The 20222-nt window shown below is 29.6% G+C and overlaps 4 protein-coding genes across 8 annotated transcripts; 2 read left to right on the top strand and 2 right to left on the bottom strand.

The window, feature by feature from the left end:
* Positions 1–1205: 1205 nt before the first annotated feature.
* LOC105667482 (uncharacterized) lies at positions 1206–3489 on the bottom strand. The gene is made up of 2 exons (XM_067348713.1): positions 1659–3489; positions 1206–1284 (listed from the first exon to the last, which is right to left on the bottom strand). The coding sequence occupies exon 1, from the start codon at positions 3389–3391 to the stop codon at positions 1661–1663; it is 1731 nt and encodes a 576-aa protein (XP_067204814.1). The 5' UTR covers positions 3392–3489; the 3' UTR covers positions 1206–1284; positions 1659–1660.
* A 447-nt stretch (positions 3490–3936) lies between these two features.
* Positions 3937–10998, top strand: LOC136997685 (cyclic AMP receptor-like protein G). Of its 5 annotated transcripts, XM_067348719.1 has the most exons (11): positions 3937–5277; positions 7750–7953; positions 8082–8273; positions 8972–9078; positions 9160–9324; positions 9477–9541; positions 9692–9933; positions 10094–10252; positions 10346–10446; positions 10519–10644; positions 10826–10998. In XM_067348719.1, the coding sequence occupies exons 3-7, from the start codon at positions 8236–8238 to the stop codon at positions 9704–9706; spliced, it is 390 nt and encodes a 129-aa protein (XP_067204820.1). In that variant the 5' UTR covers positions 3937–5277; positions 7750–7953; positions 8082–8235; the 3' UTR covers positions 9707–9933; positions 10094–10252; positions 10346–10446; positions 10519–10644; positions 10826–10998. The 5 variants fall into 5 exon arrangements, 4 of the variants coding, with proteins under 4 accessions (XP_067204820.1, XP_067204818.1, XP_067204819.1 ...); XM_067348717.1 differs by having other exon boundaries at positions 8082–8269; positions 9477–9933; XM_067348718.1 differs by lacking the exon at positions 9477–9541.
* A 1066-nt stretch (positions 10999–12064) lies between these two features.
* Positions 12065–15554, bottom strand: LOC136997684 (BEN domain-containing protein 6-like). The gene is made up of 10 exons (XM_067348714.1): positions 15146–15554; positions 14603–14745; positions 14423–14515; positions 14183–14330; positions 13905–13978; positions 13709–13777; positions 13340–13405; positions 13155–13217; positions 12836–13058; positions 12065–12543 (listed from the first exon to the last, which is right to left on the bottom strand). The coding sequence occupies exons 1-10, from the start codon at positions 15207–15209 to the stop codon at positions 12425–12427; spliced, it is 1062 nt and encodes a 353-aa protein (XP_067204815.1). The 5' UTR covers positions 15210–15554; the 3' UTR covers positions 12065–12424.
* Positions 15541–19351, top strand: LOC105679692 (putative uncharacterized protein DDB_G0274535). The gene is made up of 3 exons (XM_067348715.1): positions 15541–16031; positions 16258–16614; positions 16958–19351. The coding sequence occupies exons 1-3, from the start codon at positions 15897–15899 to the stop codon at positions 16973–16975; spliced, it is 510 nt and encodes a 169-aa protein (XP_067204816.1). The 5' UTR covers positions 15541–15896; the 3' UTR covers positions 16976–19351.
* The last annotated feature ends 871 nt before the right edge of the window (positions 19352–20222 follow it).

Below are 20222 nucleotides of genomic sequence, written 5' to 3'. Positions count from 1 at the left end.
TTGCTGGCTCGTCGAACAGTGGTTTCTCTGAGGTTCCCCTGGCCCATGTCGAGTCTCCACGCATCGGTCAGCGCACTCTGTTTATAATTTTTCCTCGAGTCGCCTGTCGATCGTAAACAGCTCCGACCTCGTCAATTGTTTATTCTTCATTTGTTTATCCTTGCCTTCTTGCTCGCCAACGGCCGATACTTCAAAATAAGGGCCTCTAAATTTGCCGTCCTCCGGTTCGATCTGCCCGGCTGGCCAGGCTATGGCTACATCGACCGTCTGTTTGGACTCTCGGTGATGGCGGCAACGTCTTTCGGCATCCGGTTGCACTGCCGTGCTCCCTCTATCTGGACCTTTGTCGGGGCTTCCCCGTAACCTCGGTCCTGCAAAATTGGAGGATCGGTAACTGCTACTATGACAATGTTTAACGCGAGACTCGATACATGACCTTGGTTTCGTATGTTTTCCGGGCTTCCTCTTTACTGTCGAGGTCATCTTTCGAAATCCCACGGCGTTCGCTTCTTCTTGACGTTAGTTACACAAAACGATAAATTGGCCATACACCCTAACGCCAAAATCTTAAGTTTGTCGGTAGATTATAACAATTAAATAAAAGCGCAAGACCCGTCGAAGCGGGAGAAATCGCTCCCTCCTTGACCGGGGACGCGACTCCAAATTCCGCCCCCTTTGGCCGGGCTAGTGCCCTTGTGACGGGCGCGACGGAAAGCGTCACGTCACAATTTCATGTTTTATAAATAAGTTATATGACATATGTCATACGTCATATAACTTATTTATACATAATATAAGTTATATGACGTATTCATTTATTATAAAAATATATACATATACAAAATGATATTAACTTTTTACATAGATATTTTGAAGTAAATATATATAATATAGAGCACATAATATACATGAAACACATGAATAAAAGTATTTTACAGAAATTAGAATATAAATGTATGTATATAATTAAATAATTAAAATGTTGCAAAAATGTTGCAAAATTAATATATAATACATACACTTTTTTTATCCTTTGGAGTGCCTTCAGGGGTTACACCACAGTAGAGAGCGAAAATTTAACGTTTTTTTGCGATTTTTTTTTAAGTGGAAGGAAAAGTAAAAGGGTAATTCTTTTTAAGGATGTTGTTAAGCATGTTTTGAAGTTTTAAAAAAAATTTTGTTTATTAAAAAATATTACAAAATGGCTGCCCAACAGCCGTTTCTGCGGAACGGTTTTTTTTGGAGGGGCTCCGCGGCACGCAGAGAAGTGCAGCAAAAATTAATCTGGAACAAAATAAAAATTTTTTTCTTAAACTACATTAGTATAGCTATAGAAATACGTAGGGGATTTTGAAAATATTTATTTTTGTTAAATTAGCGAGCATTTGAAAAAAAAAGTTCATTTTACTACCAACAAACGGGCACTTATTTGTACCTAAAAAATCGAAATATTAACTTATCGAAAATCGGCTACGTATTTCTATGCGGAATGTTGTTTTAAAAATGTGATATTAATTTGGAGTGAAAAAATAGAAAATTGTTTGAATTATGCTGCGTGCCGATTTGAAAAAACGTGTTTCGAGAAAAACGCGTTTAAAGTTTTGACTCGTGTTTCGAACATGATAAAATAAAAAATTTGATTATTAAAAATTTTTTACCTTTAATCTGCTATTCCAGCACCGTAAAGCTGACCTTCCAGGTTGCTAAACTCCTCCTCGTTTTTTTTCTTGGACGCTTTTATGCTGGAGCAAGCCTGTTTCGCTGCGTCCGTCAAAGAGCGCTCCGCGCATTGTATTCGAGCAGCGTCCGTCTCTAAACAAAAGTTGTAGGATTGTGGTCCAATGTTCATGTCCATCACTTTCATTATTTTTAAAACGTTTATCAGTCCATCATTAAAATTACAAACAGCAATGTCACTTGCTATTTGTAATATTTTCTTTCCGCTTGAATAATTTTTAGGAGCCAAGTGCCAGACTGTAGAATTAAAACTTTCGTTGCTGTTCTGCGTATAGCCTCCCAAGCAACGATTCAGCAACTCGTCACGGCTCAAATCCTCGTAGATTGGTCTGATGGCTTCAAAAACTTCGTTTGATAGTGCCGGCTTATGATGAAAGGAGTCTAAGGAACCCGTTGCTTGCGCCTTCTTCCATTCGCACCAAGACTCTGAGCATTTTTCGTGCTGTAGATTTTCGTCAGTTGACATTTTATGAAATAATGTCGCCCAGATTTCATTTCTCATATTTTCTAACGAGTTTGAATTCCGTCGAATGGCCAAGCCATAATAAATTGTTAACTGATCAATTAATTTCATAGTTAATTTTCCTTTTCCTCCAAGATTTTTTGTTTTTTTTCTCAAATTTCTCAACCGAGTGCCCATTCGTTTTTGTACATGATCAATACATTCTTTTTTTGACACTTCAAAATTTTCATACGGTTTTGCATTCAATATCCCCTTGAAAGTTTTATTGTCACCATCACCTATATAATTTGCGTATTTAAATCCGTGTAAAGCTTCGGAACGTTGAAACATCTCGATGACAGCATCTACCTCCATTTTACCCGATGAGCCTTCATGGTTCGACTGACATTGATCGGCATGAGTTTCGAGCCATTCTTCATACTCAGCAGTATCTAATTTATTTTTCCAGTGCTCGCAAGCTTTACAGTATTTCGATTTCACTTCAATGTCAACAATTTTCCCTGTAAACCATCCGATCAATGATGTGATCCCGAAAAGAGACGAAAATCCTCGTTTTCTCCAGGAACCATCACCAGATACAGTTATTCCTGTATGCAATCCATTTTCTTCACTTTTCTTCTTCTCATCTTCTGCTGCCTTTTTCATACTACAGTCTCGCACGGCTTTCGTAGCGATCAAAATCATATTTACTGCACGGTCGTAACAACTTTGAAATATAGGCCGTGGCAATTCCATAAATGCGCAGAATTTCATTATTCCAGCTAGCCCCACTCCTAATAGTCGCATTGTTAGTACAATCCTACGGTTAATTTCATATCCATTTCGTATGATTGGACAACTCGGGATTTCAACTTTTGGACAATTCGGGCAACAGACGGTTATTTTGAAGCCTAAACCCCGCGTACCTGATTCGAGAAATCGTATATCAGAGTTGCACATTTTGCACTTCACATATTCCGAAATGGCAGAGAAAACGGCAAAAAAGTTTATAATTCGGTAACCAAATTCACTTTGTATATCGATATCGTCAGTATCCACTTTCAATTTCTTTGCCGAAGCGCTGACACCGGCCGAATCTTCCTCCGCTTCATATCTGTTCGACGGTCGTCGTTTCGTCACGTTGCTCCGTCGCCGCGTCTGATACAATATTTTTGAGCCTTTATGGCTTGCATACACTTTCTTTTCACTCATTGTAACTCACATAAATGTCAAGGCTACAAATAACGTGTGAAAAATTAGCACTGCAAAAGAAAATCGTGATTTTGAATAACTTCCACGCAAAATTTACGTCTTCTCTCAACATCAAAGAATGCTGTACTAACGTACTTTGTGTTCAAAATGCTTGAAAATGTTTCTAACGACATCTATTAGTGTATTAGAGAAGTTAGAAATCGAATGGTAAGAGATAATGCTGTACCCGACAAGCAGGTGTCGTATTTGCCGCAGGTAGTCGTTTCGGAGCAGTCGGGAGGGGTCGAGAAAGAGCTCGAAATTTCAATGAAAACGATTTTTGGCAGATATAAAACCATTTGTCTCTTATTCTAGAGGGTTCAAAGGATTTTCTAAGCCAATAAAAAAAAATCGATTTTTTGAAATTTCTACTGTGGTGTAATCCCTTAAACCTATCTTCAATCAGGTTTCTTAGCACATAATACACACACATAGCTACACACGCACACTAACTTAGAAAATTCTGATGTATATGACAGATAGCACTGAGAACTATATAGCGCCTCTGGATCATAATCCGGGAACTAATGCACCGTTCTGTTTTACTCAATATGTCATACACGCACGCACCATACACAAAAATTTTCACGGATTTATTTCTAATAAACTAAGCTTCTAAGTTCAATTTTGAGGGTTCCATGTTGTTTTTCCGTATAATCTAGAGTGCGGAAAGATACACAAGTTGCATAATTTATGCATAAAAAGAATATTGTCACAAATTGACAGCTTTGAAGGTTAAGAAAAATCTTTTTTTTTTTTATTTTTTTTTTTCTTGCCTTCAAGTCTAGGCTTCCGCACTTTATTATCGCGTGTATTTTAATCGTAGAAAAGGATTTTTCATTCTTTGCAGACAATAAAAAGATCCTTGCTCGCGAAAACATTGTGTTCAGTCGCCCGCTAAACTTGAAACCTTCTGGTAACGTCACATTTTGATTGTAATTCAGCAAATTTGAAACGTTTTATATGTATAGGTTATAAAAGGTTTCATAAACGTCTCGAATTAATGTTTTATTTGTATCAGTCTGTTGAACGTATCAGAAACGTTGCTTTTCCGCATTAAATTCGACAATTTGTAACGTCACAAACGAAACGTTTTGTAACGTTCAAGTAACATTTTGTATGAAATGTTTCCTTTGCGACCTTATAAACGTTGCCTCAACGCTAGCATTTGCGATGTTTCTGAAACATTTATTTTGCCCCATACTTTAAACGTTTTGTCCGAAATGTAAACTAAAAAATATTTCACTACTTCGCATTAACGTTGTAAATGCGATGTTATATATTCTATGTGTCATGATCTTAAAAGATTTAAAATTTTTCAGTCTTGTAAAGTCAGCTCATAATTTTTTGTTGATAAACACGGTCATAAAACTTTTTAACAAATTGGAATTTTGCAATAAATGAGATCTCAAAATATTTCTCCCAATTTGCTCCGTTCAAATAGAGATCAATTTCAAAAATTGCTTTCTTTTATATATTTTATTTTTTAAAAAAATGTTTTTTTTTTTTGTCGCGAGCTGGCTTTACTATATAGTGTTAATTTTGTTAATCTCTAGAAATATGTACATATATTCATAATAAATTCGCGCGGGATATTTATTATCAGTTTCGCTTTAAACTGCGGGAACTGTAGGGGGCCCTACACGGATCGCGGAACGGATCATATCAATTGTTTCTAAACTGTCCATCAGACACACGGCTTTTTACGCATATTAACGATTTACGATCAGTGCGGTATTCGGTTTTTCTTATCACGGTTGTGTTTTATTGTGTATCAAACAAAATTAATGACGTCCCACACCTAGACTCCTGTTGCTGAGAGGGAGCCGCATCAATTACGACATGAGGTAAGTAACAAACTTGTTTATAACCTACTTAACCTAAAAAGTAATTCATATTTACTATAATTGTTTGAAGTGCATACTCACGAGTGGATAAGGCAGAAAAAATGGAAAAGATTAATAAGTGCTTTGTGTCTAAAAGACATATGCGTCGAAGAGTTAGAAAAGAATTATTAGAAACTTTGTCGGTGAATCAGAAATTAAATAAAATAAGTGATAAATCACAAATTAAAACTATATTCCAGCAGTCAGCAACGCAAAAAGAAAACAGCAATGAAAAAAACATTGACCAATTTGCACTGACCGAATATCAGTGTACTTCAGTATTTCCAACAGAAGTAGATGATGTAGAACTTATAAGATATATAGAAACGCTCGTCGATGACAAAATTGATTTTCAATTACATAAATGTGGCACAGAATTTGACGCTGAAGTTTCATCTACGACTAAAGAATTTGTACTTGATGCCATGAAAGAATGGGTTTTGAAATATAGACATTTATTAAGCCAACGGATCATTAACGATATGTTGTAAATTCTACGAGTGCCATATCCAAAGTTTCCTGCAGATTTGCGTATTCTTTTGAAAACACCAAATTTATGCCCCTATGAAATAATAAGTGTGCCCCTATGTTTCTACTGTCACATTGGTATAGAAAATACAATACGTAGACTCATCAATAACAGTATTAATGTGCAAAATTTTTTATTTCAAAATTCAGAAGTAGTGTTACCCATTAGTATAAACATAGACGGATTACCTATTTCAAAGAGTTCAAAAAGTCAATTTTGGCCAATTTTGATTTCTATGGATGTAGATTTAGTTAGTCAAAATGCATCAAAACCTTTTGCAGTTGGAATTTACCACGGACACACAAAACCAGCTGATGTTAACCAGTTTTTAAGTGAATTTGTTACAGAATTTAAACATTTGCAAGATAATGGGTTTAACATATGCAATAAAACTGTTAAAATAAAGGCCAGTAAATTTCTTTGCGATGCTCCTGCTAAGTCATTTGTTTTATGTACAAAAGGTCACACAGGATTTTACAGTTGTACTAAATGTACTCAAAGTGGTATCTTTATTAATAATCGATTAGTTTTTCCAGATATCAATGTGAACTTACGAACCGATACAAGTTTTAAAAACAAATCAGATGATGAATTTCATAAAAGTACAACTCCTTTTGAAAATATTAACATCGGGTTAGTTTCACAAGTACCCCTTGATGGTATGCATCTGGTATTTCTTGGCGTAATGAAAAAACTGATAACGTTTTGGGTACGAGGACCAAAAAACATTCGCTTTACTGACAATGAGAAAAAAACCATTAACGATCAAATATTATTTTTAAAGAATTATGTACCTAAAAACTTTAGCCGCTTGCCAAGAAGCTTAGACGACATAGAGTATTTTAAAGCTACTGAACTGAGACAATTTTTGTTGTACATTAGACCGATCGTTCTACAAAATATGAGAAACAAGAACATATACACACATTTTATGACATTATCATGCGCTATTCGCATTTTATGTAGCCCTGCATTATATTCAGTTTATTATGATTATGTTTTGCAACTTATTCAATATTTCGTTCAAAAATATTCAATTCTTGATGGTCCTGAGTTTATTAATCACAGCGTGCATAATCTTATTCATTTACCTGCAGACTGCTTATTGCACGGTCCACTTGACACATTCAATTGTTTCAAATATGAAAATTTTTTGTACGAAATAAAACGAAAAATTAAAACAACAAAACATCCCTTACAACAAATTTGTAACAGATTAAACGAAGAAGAGCAGGCAAAGAAACAAGACGACAAGACTTATCCGATTTTACATCAACAAATTAAAGTGCAAATTATTAATAAAGAAAGTTGCATATTCTACAAAAAACTGGATATTGGAAAGTATGAATTCACCACAGAAAATAAAGAAAATTGCGTCATGATTAGAGACAAGTCTGTACTATGCGTAGATAGTATTTTCCAAAACACTAAAACACTGGAAATCTTCGTAATGGGGAGAAAATTTACAGAATCAACAACATTTTTCAATTCACCCTGTTCTTCTAAATTATTTAATGTGGAACAGATGCAAAATATTTTAAAGGATACATATACTATTAATATTAATAAAATTCAAACAAAATGCGTAAAATTTCCGCACAAAAATGAGTTTATAATCATGCCATTAATTCATACACAATAATAATAAATATTTAATAATTAATTAATAATTACACAAAGAATCTCTGCCGTTTAATTTAAATTAATATATAATATATAAATGTAAAACACAATATATAAACAAATAAATTAATTAACTAAAACACTTTGAATTTAAATTTGAATACAAAATTGAATAAATGTAATTATGTGATATACAATACAAAGGTAGTTTCATATTTTGCATTCACATATTCCGATATTTTTATTTGTTTTAATTATAAATAAAATTTGTGTTATTTCAGTTTCTTTGGTCTGTGATCGAATTTGCGCAGGATTCCGAAGAATCAGCTGCAGTAGAAGTCGTCCCGACAACGTGGGTAACAATTTCAAACAACATAATTACATGCAAATGGCCTGGGAAAAACAGCCGTAAAGCAATAAAAAAACAAACAATCCATTAAGTTCTTGGGAAACCTAGAATGTAGGAAACATCTTTTTGCAAACTGGTAATCTTTATTCTAATTATTATTACTATTTTTATTTCGAAATACTTGTTGTAAATGATATGTAACGAATTCATATAATTATGTACACAGCATTATATAGTATATATAAGAATAATTTTGATTGACAGATAACTACCAGACTGCCGTAGATTTCGCAAAAAAAAAACAAAAACTGATACAGATACATCAGCTTTAGAAATTGGCCGAGGTAAAAAGAGACTAAAAAAGAAAAGCCAAAATGATTACACGAATGACTTCAGTGATAATTCCCAAAGTCATAGAATGACACCGCCTCCAATGCTGTCTGCCATATTTAGTATGTTAGTGCATTATTAATAGAACTGAACTCAGAAATTTAATTTTTATTTGTAAAGGGATACAGTCAGGATTATTTATTTATTGTTTATACATTTTATTAGGTACACATTACTATGCCATAATATATAGTCAGACAATTTGGAATTTTTAAATCATTGAATAAACATTGAAAGCATCTAGAAAAATGAAAATATGCCATTTATAACTACGAATATCAATTTTGATTAGCTACGCGCAGTACACAATTTTATACATTTTCTAAACATGTAATTTAATTTTAGAAATTCGAGTTTTAAAATTGTTCACGAACCGCGAGTTCCAAAGTTATTCCAATTTGATCTGCATAAGTCATAAGCGGAGATTTGATTTGATGGAAAGTAATAAAAACACACTGTTTTTTCATGTAATTACGGTTTTAAAATTAGTAGAATAAATTTTTCAAATGTAAAAATGAAAAAGTATTGTTATGGTATAATAGAAAATGTATAATATAAATTCTTATATGAAATAAAAATAATATAAATATTGTATTTTTTGTAATCAAGTAATTATAATTTTGTTAAGTGCTGGTTCAAGATACGTTCACGTAATACATAAATAGCTTCTATTAAGTCTTATAAGTGTACACAGTTCTGAATACAGAAGTTAACATTTTTGCAATGATTAGATGAGTTTTTTTTATTAAATACTTCTTTTTTAGATCCCACAATCGAACAACACGATCAAGTGAAATTTTACAAACTCCAAGACATCGGTCAGCAGATATGGACAACATTCTTCCTATCGTCAATGAAGAAATAAATTCTGGTATAGATTAATATTTTTTAATGTATAAAAATATCAATATTTTATTCTGAATATTTATTTTGTATTTATTTTTTTATTTAGATTCTAACAATAACGAACAATATAGTGATAAAGAATTCGAACAATATAGTGATAAAAAAAACCAGATAGATCAGACGAATGAAATGGATGTTGATGATAATATAGCGGTTATAAATCGTAATGATAATAATAATACTATGGATCTTGAAGTCCACCAGTTGGAGGGTATGCAAACGTATATAGTTAAAATTCACATATATTTATTGATCGTACTATATCTACAAAGAATAAGAAATACTACTTTAATATATAAAGACTTACTTTCTGTATAAAGTTACATTTTATAAACATAAAATATTTTAATTCAACAAATTTAGGTCAGGAAAATATCGCCGGAAATGCATCTCCTATTCTGATAACAAATAACTTATTGACACGAAATGTAATCTTTCAAGATCTCCCATCAGATATTTATCAATATTTATTATCATTTCATTACTTAAACAATTGTACACACAAGAACAACAATAACAACAACAATAACAATAATAACAAGTTGAAGTTGTAATGATAATTAATTGTAATTTTACAGATAGCCAGAATATAATTAAGATTTTAGAGAACACAATAGCGATTAAAAAGCAATTAGAACAACAAAATGAATTTTTTTAACAACTAGAACAAAAAAACAATGCACCAGTAATGTTTGCAACAGCAGCAGGTCCACGATGTAATAATTTTTCGATTATCCCTACAAAACCGTTTAAAAAGTATCGAAAATTGCTACAATATGATACTTTATTGAAGAATAATGAAGATGGGAAAAAACAACTGGTAATTATTAATAATATATAGTACATTTTCCGCTTACTATTTATACAATCGAAAGATTGCATATATTCAATTAGACATGTAAATTAAAAAAGATTGAAAAAAATATAAATAACTGATATAATGTCATGTTGTTATAATTGTAATAATTGTATGCTTCAAGAAACATTTTTCTATTTGCTCGGAGGAAACTCACCCCAGGATCAAATAAAACATAGCTTGGAAAAAATATTTTCGAATAAATTGGCTATGAAATGCTCATGGAAAGGCCAGAAAAGAAACTTCGCCATAAATTCACTGCTGATAATAGATATCATAAAAAGTAAAAGACTTTCTGCATCGACTTAACTTGAGACAACATTATATTAATCAACTTATTGAACTTCAATTATCAACTTTTTCTTGCATTTTGTAGGTGCTGCTCGAAAGCATTATCCAATATTAACAGATAAAGATGTTCAAAATCATGTTTCTGCCTGGCTTAAATATGCTAAAACACGTTATGACAGAGAGCAGGTACTTTTTTCATTCTATTTAAATGAATTACTCTTTTGATATAACATTTATATGTCTTTTTTCTTGTCTTAGGCAAAAGCACAAGTACTCTAAGAAACTACCAGACGGTTTGATACATTTCAGAATATCGAAATGTAATTTCAATATTGCTGAACTCATGGCGTTCACCGACCTTGCACGAATACACCAATAATGCAAGTGAGTGCAATTTTTCCTGTTGGAATTATTTTTCTATTTGTTCTGTTCCTATTAGAGATATAAATTAAGTATATTTAAAACAAAATTCGCGATTCTGAGCAACTAAAATGTTTTATTTCCTGCTTTTCTTACATTCAAACTTTTTTTTACTTCAAATTGGTAACAAGTTTTCTTATTTCAGGAATTTTAAAGATGAAAAAATACCGCGAGGCAATAAAGCAACGATTATTATAGACAACTTGGGCATATATTCTATAGCAGTTGTTCATAAGTAATATAAGTTTATATTGATGTAAGTGTTACTGATATAATAAGTTTCATTTTGAAGTTTTTAATAAATAATTTTATAAATAATTTGTGATTTTATATTTTTGAATATTATTTCTACATATACCTATATAAAAAAAGAAATATTATTTCATACAAAGGTATACAACATGCGTAAATGCGATCAACAAAAAACAAAAGTTTTATTCACCTGCAAATTGATATTTATTTTATAAATATTACAATATTGTATTTGTGTATTTATTAAAATAAATATCAATTAATAGGCAAATAAATATTATGTTTTTCGCTGATCGTATTATTATTACGCATGTTGCATACTTTTGTATGAAATGATATTTCTTTTTCATCTATTATACATTCGTTACAAAAACGTTACAACTGTAACGTTGCAAATTAATTATAAATAAAGCGGAAAATTTAAGTTCAACTGTAACGTTGTATAAACGTTGTTTTTGGAATAAAACAATTTTTATTAGTATAGTAACGTTTTTCTAACGTTCCATGTAAGTTTTGCAAACGTCGCAAAAACATTGTAGATGCAACGTTGCACATATAAAGTTTTACAAACGCCTAAAACACGTTGCAAGTGCAACGTCGCATATGTAAGCCCGTACGAAAAAAAACTACAGGAAACTATTTAAAAAAACTATTAAAAAACTATTGAGAAAATTATTAAAAAGTATTGAAAAACCATAGGAACACTATTGAAAAACTATAGGATCACTATTAAAAATCTATTGGAAAACTATATGAAAACTGCAGTTTTCAACTCAGCAGTATTTTCGTCTCTAATAGTGCTGAATATTATTAGCAAAACTATTAAGGATAATATTGAATAAACTTTTAGAAAATTCTAGTTTTAATACAAACAAAATGATATTGAGAATAACTGAAAAATAAATTATTGAATTATCAGTAGTTTTGCAGAAGATTCAATAGTTTTTTTACTTCTTTTAATTAACTATGAGTTTATAATAGATATTTAATAATAGGTAACTATATAAGTAAATTTCATAATAAATAATTATTTTTTGTAATAAGTTTATTTACTAAAAGAACAGATGCAATCACTCATAATTAATATAGATACAACTACATTATTATTTGTGTCAAATGTGTGTATGTAATACACACATAATATGATTTATAAATATTTGTTAGTTAATAAATATTATTATAAGACATGTGTATTAATGAAATATTATTTATTCTCTATAACTTTATATAATTTACATTTATATATAAAATTTGTATAATATAAAATATTATAAACTTTTATTTTTTAATAACATTTGATTATAATATTTGGCAAAACTTATATAAAATAATTTATCCGCAGAAATTAAATTGGCACATAGTTAAAAGTTAAAATATTATATATTTTATTATAAAAAAAAATGTCAAGGTGACACATCCGGAACTGATATACTTCCAGCTTTTATACTGGCAATTCCAAAAAACTAAAATAAAAATGTAGTTCAACGTTACATTAATGATTCTGATGAGTTTTTGATGCCCGAGGTACAGCATTATTGCACTTTTGCCGTATTGCAAGTTTGAACAGCTTTGTACTATCCTTCGTACACTCAAATTTTGAAAATACATGTGCTTTAACAAAATCAAGGCATGTTAGAAGCATGTCAAATCTTATTTTGATAATAATAAATAGTGAAGACTGGTTTTTACAAGAAATATTTTTATTGAATTTTATGTCAAATTGCATTTATAAAAATCTTTCTGCTGAGAAAAAGTATGCAGTATTCGAAATAAAACACAAATTAACCAGACAGCGCGCGCAGTAAACTTTTAAAGTAAAAGATTATATAAGATCAAATTCAGACAGTACGAAAATGTTCCAGTCTTTATATTATTTAATAAACTGTTATATTTGTATCTTTACCTTCAATTGCTTCGATGCGATTTGGATCGAGACGCGGCTTAGCTTTAGTAGCTGTACCTTTCATAGTATTTGGGATTTTTCCCGTTAAGCTACAAGATGCTAATTCTTCTTTAGTAAACATAACTGATAGCAAATCGCACGTATATTGTGATACGCTACTTTTGTTGCAATTTCTTATTAAAGAGGCATTGAGAAAATATTTGCCTTTTCCGCCGAGATCAATCTGTTTTTCGTGCAAATAAATAATACAAATTAAATAATACAAATAGTTTTTATAAACATACTTTTAATTAAAATAAATAATCATTAGATAACTCACATCATTAGATGACTTTTTACTGGGCATATTGAATCTTCTGTCGCTGCATTCATCTATAGTATTCTACAAATATATTAGAAGAAAACATTAGATTATACCAATCAGTAGCGTAAAGAAACATTAAAAATTATAGCTTGAAATATATATTATGATGTTTGGAACAAAATTTGATATTAAGAACGAACCTCATTAGTAAAATAGGGAATAGGCTCTTCATCAACTCGCGATTCAGAACTTCGTTTATCTGTAAACTATAATAATTTCATAATTAGCTTTCAAATGTATTTCATTTTCCTAAACTAAAGTTTCGTTTAAATATATTTAAGGTATTTATTAAATGTGACAATTTCAATTAATAGAGAAGCATATATTATTATTATACTTTGCATTCAGAATAACATTAAATTAAAGCGATACAGATAAATATTAAAAGTACTATTTATACATAATTATTATTTCAATATTTTTACTATTCTGTAATATTACTAAAATCATGTCATATATTCTTGAAACATTTATGAAAAATATGTTACTTTGTGAGAAGGGAAACTAACCTTATAATTAGTAGTAGGATTGAGTTTTGAAGTTGAAGGTGCAGTCTCCAGAAGATTTTTACCCAAAAACTATAATTAAATAAACGTTATTATTAACGTATATATTTAACGTATATATTTAAGTATTAACGTATATTATTAATTGATTAAACAGAAAGTTATTAAAAATTTTAATATACAATTTTATAAGTGTTACCAAATGAACATTTTCATTAATCTTCTCCAAATTGCTCAGAACAGTTTCCGTCATGTCTTTCATCTTTGGCAGATCTAAAAATCAAATATAAAAAAGTTATAAATAAAGAAAAAATGGTACAAATTTACGATATTTAAATACTTAATGACATAGGAAAATACTCTCTTAATGTACAAATGACAAAATACAAAATGTACTAAAATTTCTAAAATTAAAAAATTCAGTTTCTGATGAATTAATATAACAGTGTACGAGTTATAATATAATGAATAACAAACTTTCTAAGGAATGTAGAGTAACCCGTAGTGCAGCGTTTTCTTTTTTTAACGATTCATTTTCGAACTTCAATAAGTCATTCTTCACACTCAAATCATTTTTTGACATTTTGGAATAATTTTCTTCATCTGAAGATGTTCCATAGTCAATCTATTTACAAAAGAGGAAGAAATCGTATCATTACTTTTGAAAACTTTAGATTATTGTTTTTCCTATTTCAAAACATAAAAATAAATATTTACTTCAATTGGAGCTCTTTTAAATGTTTTTAATTCTTTAAGTAATTGTAATGATTTTGATTCATTAATTTCATTTTTTGTTACACCAACTTTGTTCTATATTCAAAAAAAGTTCAAAATTATTATACAATATAAACGTATTTATATTAGTATTTAAAGTTATATGTTATTTATAAAATTAACCATTTTTTTCTTTGAACGTATTTCACTATTTTCATCATCATCACTCCATTCTTTTCTTCGTATTATTTTTCGAGCTTCTTTGGTTGGTTGTAATACGCCATATTCTGTTAAATTATCTCTATACTCGCACATTTTTACCCATTCTTAAAAATTAGAATCAGAAAAATTTTAATACAATTATTCAACAAATATTATCTTAAAGATACACATACAATCAGGGCTTAATTTTGACCGGAATGGCGTTTCAATTTTTTTTTAATCTGAAATTTAATATTTATTTAATAAATATCAGAAGAAGAAATATCTTTTTCATGCGTTCCGGTTCTTATTTTTTTAGAAATTAAGCCCTGCGTACAATTCAATTAAAATTATGGTTATAACTTTAACCAAAGTTAATTTAAAAAAAATGGTGATCATATATAATAAAATACAACTATCTATCGAAACTCTCTTTATATATCTATATGTACATATGCCAGTCTATTAATCGAAAGTATAGATATCTACAATAAATAATATTAAATTATTATACTTATTACTTACCTCCAAAAGCAAGTAACTTAACCACAACCACCTGCCATTGACACGTTTTCAATAATTTTTTCATATTTGATGTCGGTGCAATGTCGCAATTAGGCCATTTTATTTCAACTTCAATATTGTTTTCGATTAATCTGGCAAATTCTTCTTTTTCTGTGACTTTTTGCAGAAGCCAATCTTGATAACCAATTGCTATCTTTTTATCCTCGTTAACAAATTCAAGCAGAATACAGTCGTTATCATTTATTTTTACTATTGTTTTGCAAGCAGTTGCTATTATAATATTATAATAACTACTATAATCTGCTAAGATCTGTTGACAATTATACACATTCACCGCAATATTATAAATCTGACTTAGAGAATAAGAACACAACACACGAGTGACCAGAAACAATTGCAAGGTATAATCTTACTCAGTAGCGCTCGCGATTCTTGCCGCTGCGCTGATTGGTTGCTAGCGCTCTTTGATGACATAGCGTCCGCGTATTGGCTGTGCATGGTCACATGTCCTAAATAGAATTATAATTTTCAATGAGGACACTTATTCTCATTGGCCGCTCATAACCTGCTGACAACACCGCACATTACTATCTGTTCTTTTGTCCATGTTGTTTACCGGCAATGGCGACAAATGTTGTAATTGTGAAATCTCGTGTCCACGTGCAGTGAATAAATAATAATATTGTTTGATATATTTTTTCAATTTATTATGTATATTAGTTAAGTTTTGAGATATAAAATAACATAAAAAATGACTAATACATCAAGAGGACCATATAAAAAGTATTTGGTCGACATTGTAGAAGAAATACCTGTGACAACCATTCGTTCTCGTCGAGCTCGCTTTTCAGCAGGAAGAGAAAAACAAAGAATAGTAGAAGTTGAGGTTAGATTATATATTTATATTATCTATTTAAATAAAAAAACATTGTATTGAAAATTTATTTGTATAAACTTGTATTCTCATGTTTTTGACATAAACTTAGTGATAACTTTCATTGAATGCAGTATACATTCAATGACTATTTATATGAATAATCTCTATTTAATTATTTAATTATTTTATAATAAAATAAAGCTTTATTGTTATTTTTTTCAATTATTTATTACAGGTTCCAATTTCCGATAAACTTTCTAACAATGAAAATACGAGGAATCATGATATCCAAGACAATGATGATTCTACTATTGATATTGAAGAATATAGTAATCAATTCCAAGATAATGCAATTAGAATTGACAGTGACAATGAGACAATTGTAAGCAGAAGAAGCTTAGGAGAATCAAACAGCAGTCAAGCTGATTCTGACTTCTCCAGTGAAAATGAAAATAATTTAGAAGAAAATTATCTTAATTATTCTGAAGATGAAAACAGTGATAATTATAATAATGATAATGTAGATATTCACAAAAATAAAAGCAATAGTGAAAGTAATGAAGACAACGAAGAATATGAGAATCAAATACAGGTAATTTCAAGAAATTCACTATTTAGAACTACTATTTTATTGAAATAAATGTTATATTGGCATTGAGAATATAACATTAAAGAAATAGAGAATTATAAAACTAAATAGTAATAAAAAAAATTTATCACAATTAATAAATTCAAGGCAACATACAATGTAAGAAGTATATATATATATAATTCCTATTTCAGAAAATAAATAACCTACAATTATTTAAAATAATATAAATGCTTTGCTTTTACAAACTATTTTTTTGTTTTTCCAGAATATGCATTCAGTAAGAATAACATTCATCATAACATGGATGTATATTTAATGTATATGTATAAAATTTTTTTTGCAGGATATAATACGGATATAATACATATATTCCCATATATGAAGGATGTAATTTGACCAAAGAAGAAAGCCAATTATTAATTATGGGAACAGCTATTCGAAACAAAATGACGGACGTAGGATTGGAAACTTTACTTAAAATTGTAGATTGCCATTTGCCACATACGCAATACAATTCGAAGTATCATTTTCTTAAAACGTTTCCAAAGGTACAAGCTAATATATATTACTTTTGTCCAAAATGTTTAATAATATTGAAGTTTGAAAACTGCAACAGAGTGGAATGCAAAAATTGCGAAAAAATTTACAATCGTCGTCGATTGCAAAGACAATTTAATTATTTTTATCATCTTCCATTGAAGGAACAATTAATAGAACTAGTAAACACAAAGTTATTTACATATTTTAGAAAAATGTCATATGAAAGCAATGTTATAAATGGAAACATATATTATCAGTTGAGAGAAAAAAATATTATTTCTGATCAAGACATTAGTATTCAATGGAATACAGATGGCGTAGAAATATTTAATTCGTCAAAATATTCTATATGGCCTATCCAAGTATCTATTAACGAATTACCTTATAGAATTAGACGTGATAATATTTTACTTTGTGTGGATTATGGTTCAATTCTGAGAAACCACCTATGGAACTTTTTCTTAGACCATTTATAGACGAACTTCTTGAGTTACATATTAATGGAATTGAATGTAATACATTCAACCATCAAGAACCTATATTGATTAAAGTTTATACGCTTTTCTCACCAGTTGATTCAGTTGCTCGACCTTTGATTCAAAATATTAAACAATTTAATGGAAAATATGGATGCTCTTATTGTCTTAATAAAGGAGAACACATTGCTATTGGAAGGGGGTACACACGAGTATATCCAGGTGGTAAGGGAGTAATGCATACGATAACAAAACATAACATATATGTTGAAAGGGCAGTTGAAAAACGGAAAGCAGTAAAAGGTGTTAAGGGGCCTTCTATTACAATGCTTCTGCCTACTTTTGATGTGATTCATTCATTTCCACCAGAATACATGCATTCGTGTTTATTGGGTGTCACAAAATTGTTCAGTACGTCTTTGTTTGATTCCAAAAATAACAATAAAGATTGGTATTTAGGTTCTAAAATCACTGAATTCAACGAAAAATTACTTGCTATTCAACCTCCTTGTGAAATTACGAGAACTCCACAATCAATGAAAGATAGTAAATTTAAAGCAAATGATTGGAAATATTTTTTATTGTATTATTCGCTGATTTGTCTAAAAGATTTAATGCCACAGAAATATATTAAACATTGGTTGTTGTTTGTATACAGTATAAATATTTTTTCAAAAACAAAAATTGAAGAAGACGAGTTATTTAAAGCAAAAATAGCACTTCGCGAATTCGTTTTAAATGTGGAGTCGTTGTACGGAAAGGAGTATATGAAATACAATGTATACCTATTGCTTCACATACCAGAGTATGTAAGAAATTACGGTGCTATTTGGGCTTGGTCAGCGTTTCCTTTTGAACATTTTAATGGCATTATAGCAAGTTTATTTCATGGAACTCAATGTATACCTTTGCAAATCTGTAAATTATATTCCAGATTAAGATATATTAAACAACAATGTAAAATTTTCAATAGACCAAACTGTAGTGTTCAGGGAAAAGCTATATTCCGATATATAACGAAGAAAACTAAAATTATGAAATGTATTGAATTTGGAGATGAATTAAGAATATTTGGAAAATCGACAGAAATGCAGCTATCCTTAAGACGAAAATTATTGATTGAACAGTTTTTAAAAGAAACAATTGAAAACAATGTCCAGTCATTTCAAAGGTTTACATATAATAATACTTTATATCACAGTTTTAAATATTCTCGCCTCATCAAAAGAAATAACAGTACAGTATTATTAGAAAATCGGTCATTGATGATTATTTCAGATTTAATTTTACTTAAGACGTCAGACTTGCAAACTAAGAAGTATATAGTTCTTGGTAAATAGTTACAAATCATTGATGAAGAAGTTTGTAAATATAAAACTATATCTTCGAAAATGTTTTCATTTATTGCCCGACACACAAATAATGATGTTTGTAATTTTCTTTCTGCTATACGTAAAAAATGCGTTTATATTCCTTACAAAGATAATAAATTATGCATTATTCCTCTGGTCAATACTTTGGAAACGGATTAAGAATAAAATACTTGTAATAATATATATGGATAGGTATACATATATGTATACACACACATTTGACATAAATAATAATGTAGTTGTATCTATATTAATTACGATTGCATCTGTTTTTTTAATTAATAAATTATCACAAAGAAATAATTATTTATTATGAAATTCACTTATATCCGTAAATCTAAAAATATCTATAATAAACTCATTGTTAATTAAATAAAAGAAGTATGTACAAAAATTATTGGATCTTCTGCAAAACTACTGATAATTCAATAATTTATTTTTCAGTTATTCTCAATATCAATTTGTTTGTATTAAAACTAGAATTTTCTAAAAGTTTATTCAATATTATCCTTAATAGTTTTGCTAATAATATTCAGCACTATTAGAGACGAAAATACTGCTGAGTTGAAAACTGTAGTTTTCATATAGTTTTCCAACAGATTTTTAATAGTGATCCTATAGTTTTTTAATAGTGTTCCTATGGTTTTTCAATACTTTTTAATAGTTTTCTCAATAGTTTTTTAATAGTTTTTTTAAATAGTTTTCTGTAGTTTTTTTTCGTACGGGAGGTAATTGAATCAGGACATTTCTGGTTCCTGAAACGTTACTAAAACGTTTATGCAACAAAACGTAAAACGTCGCATGACTATATTGTGATGTTACAAAAACGTTTCTGCAACAAAATATTGTTTAGCGGGCGGTAACTCCAGCATCCTCTTAATATACGTTTCGACCATTGGGTGTGGTCATCTTCAGTACAAACTATTTAATTAACATTTTATAAAAAATAACAGTTGTTAAAATAACATTACTGAGCGCAGACTTATATGAACATAAAACAGTAAAACATCAATTAATCTCGTTACATTTTAAAATTTTTTAACCGATTGCTGAAAGCCATTTCTTCAATGTCATACTCGATATCAAAATAGTAAACCTCCAAATTATAAGGAAGAAGTAAAATGTCCATATTTTACAAAATTATTATTTCTCGTTGTGTTATCAAATTGAGATTTTTGTAATAAAATACCATTAATCTAAAATATAGCAAGAAAAAAAC

Source organism: Linepithema humile, chromosome 2, assembly GCF_040581485.1.
Source record: "Linepithema humile isolate Giens D197 chromosome 2, Lhum_UNIL_v1.0, whole genome shotgun sequence".
Classification (NCBI taxonomy): domain Eukaryota; kingdom Metazoa; phylum Arthropoda; class Insecta; order Hymenoptera; family Formicidae; genus Linepithema; species Linepithema humile.
This window is presented reverse-complemented; position numbering and strand designations above follow the sequence as displayed.

Bases quoted from the DNA above. Each gene is read 5' to 3' on its own strand.
- LOC105667482 (XM_067348713.1), bottom strand. From the start codon at position 3,391: ATGAGTGAAAAGAAAGTGTATGCAAGCCATAAAGGCTCAAAAATATTG.
- LOC136997685 (XM_067348716.1), top strand. From the start codon at position 8,236: ATGACACCGCCTCCAATGCTGTCTGCCATATTTAGTAT. The intron at 9,079-9,159 runs GTATAGATTAAT...TTTTTTATTTAG, and splicing joins CAATGAAGAAATAAATTCTG to ATTCTAACAATAACGAACAA. The intron at 9,325-9,476 runs GTATGCAAACGT...CAACAAATTTAG, and splicing joins TGAAGTCCACCAGTTGGAGG to GTCAGGAAAATATCGCCGGA.
- LOC136997684 (XM_067348714.1), bottom strand. From the start codon at position 15,209: ATGAAAAAATTATTGAAAACGTGTCAATGGCAGGTGGTTGTGGTTAAG. The intron at 14,331-14,422 runs GTAAATATTTAT...TTTTGTAAATAG, and splicing joins TTAAAAGAGCTCCAATTGAA to ATTGACTATGGAACATCTTC. The intron at 13,778-13,904 runs GTAACACTTATA...ATTTAATTATAG, and splicing joins TTAATGAAAATGTTCATTTG to TTTTTGGGTAAAAATCTTCT.
- LOC105679692 (XM_067348715.1), top strand. From the start codon at position 15,897: ATGACTAATACATCAAGAGGACCATATAAAAAGTATTTGGTCGACATT. The intron at 16,032-16,257 runs GTTAGATTATAT...TATTTATTACAG, and splicing joins AAAGAATAGTAGAAGTTGAG to GTTCCAATTTCCGATAAACT.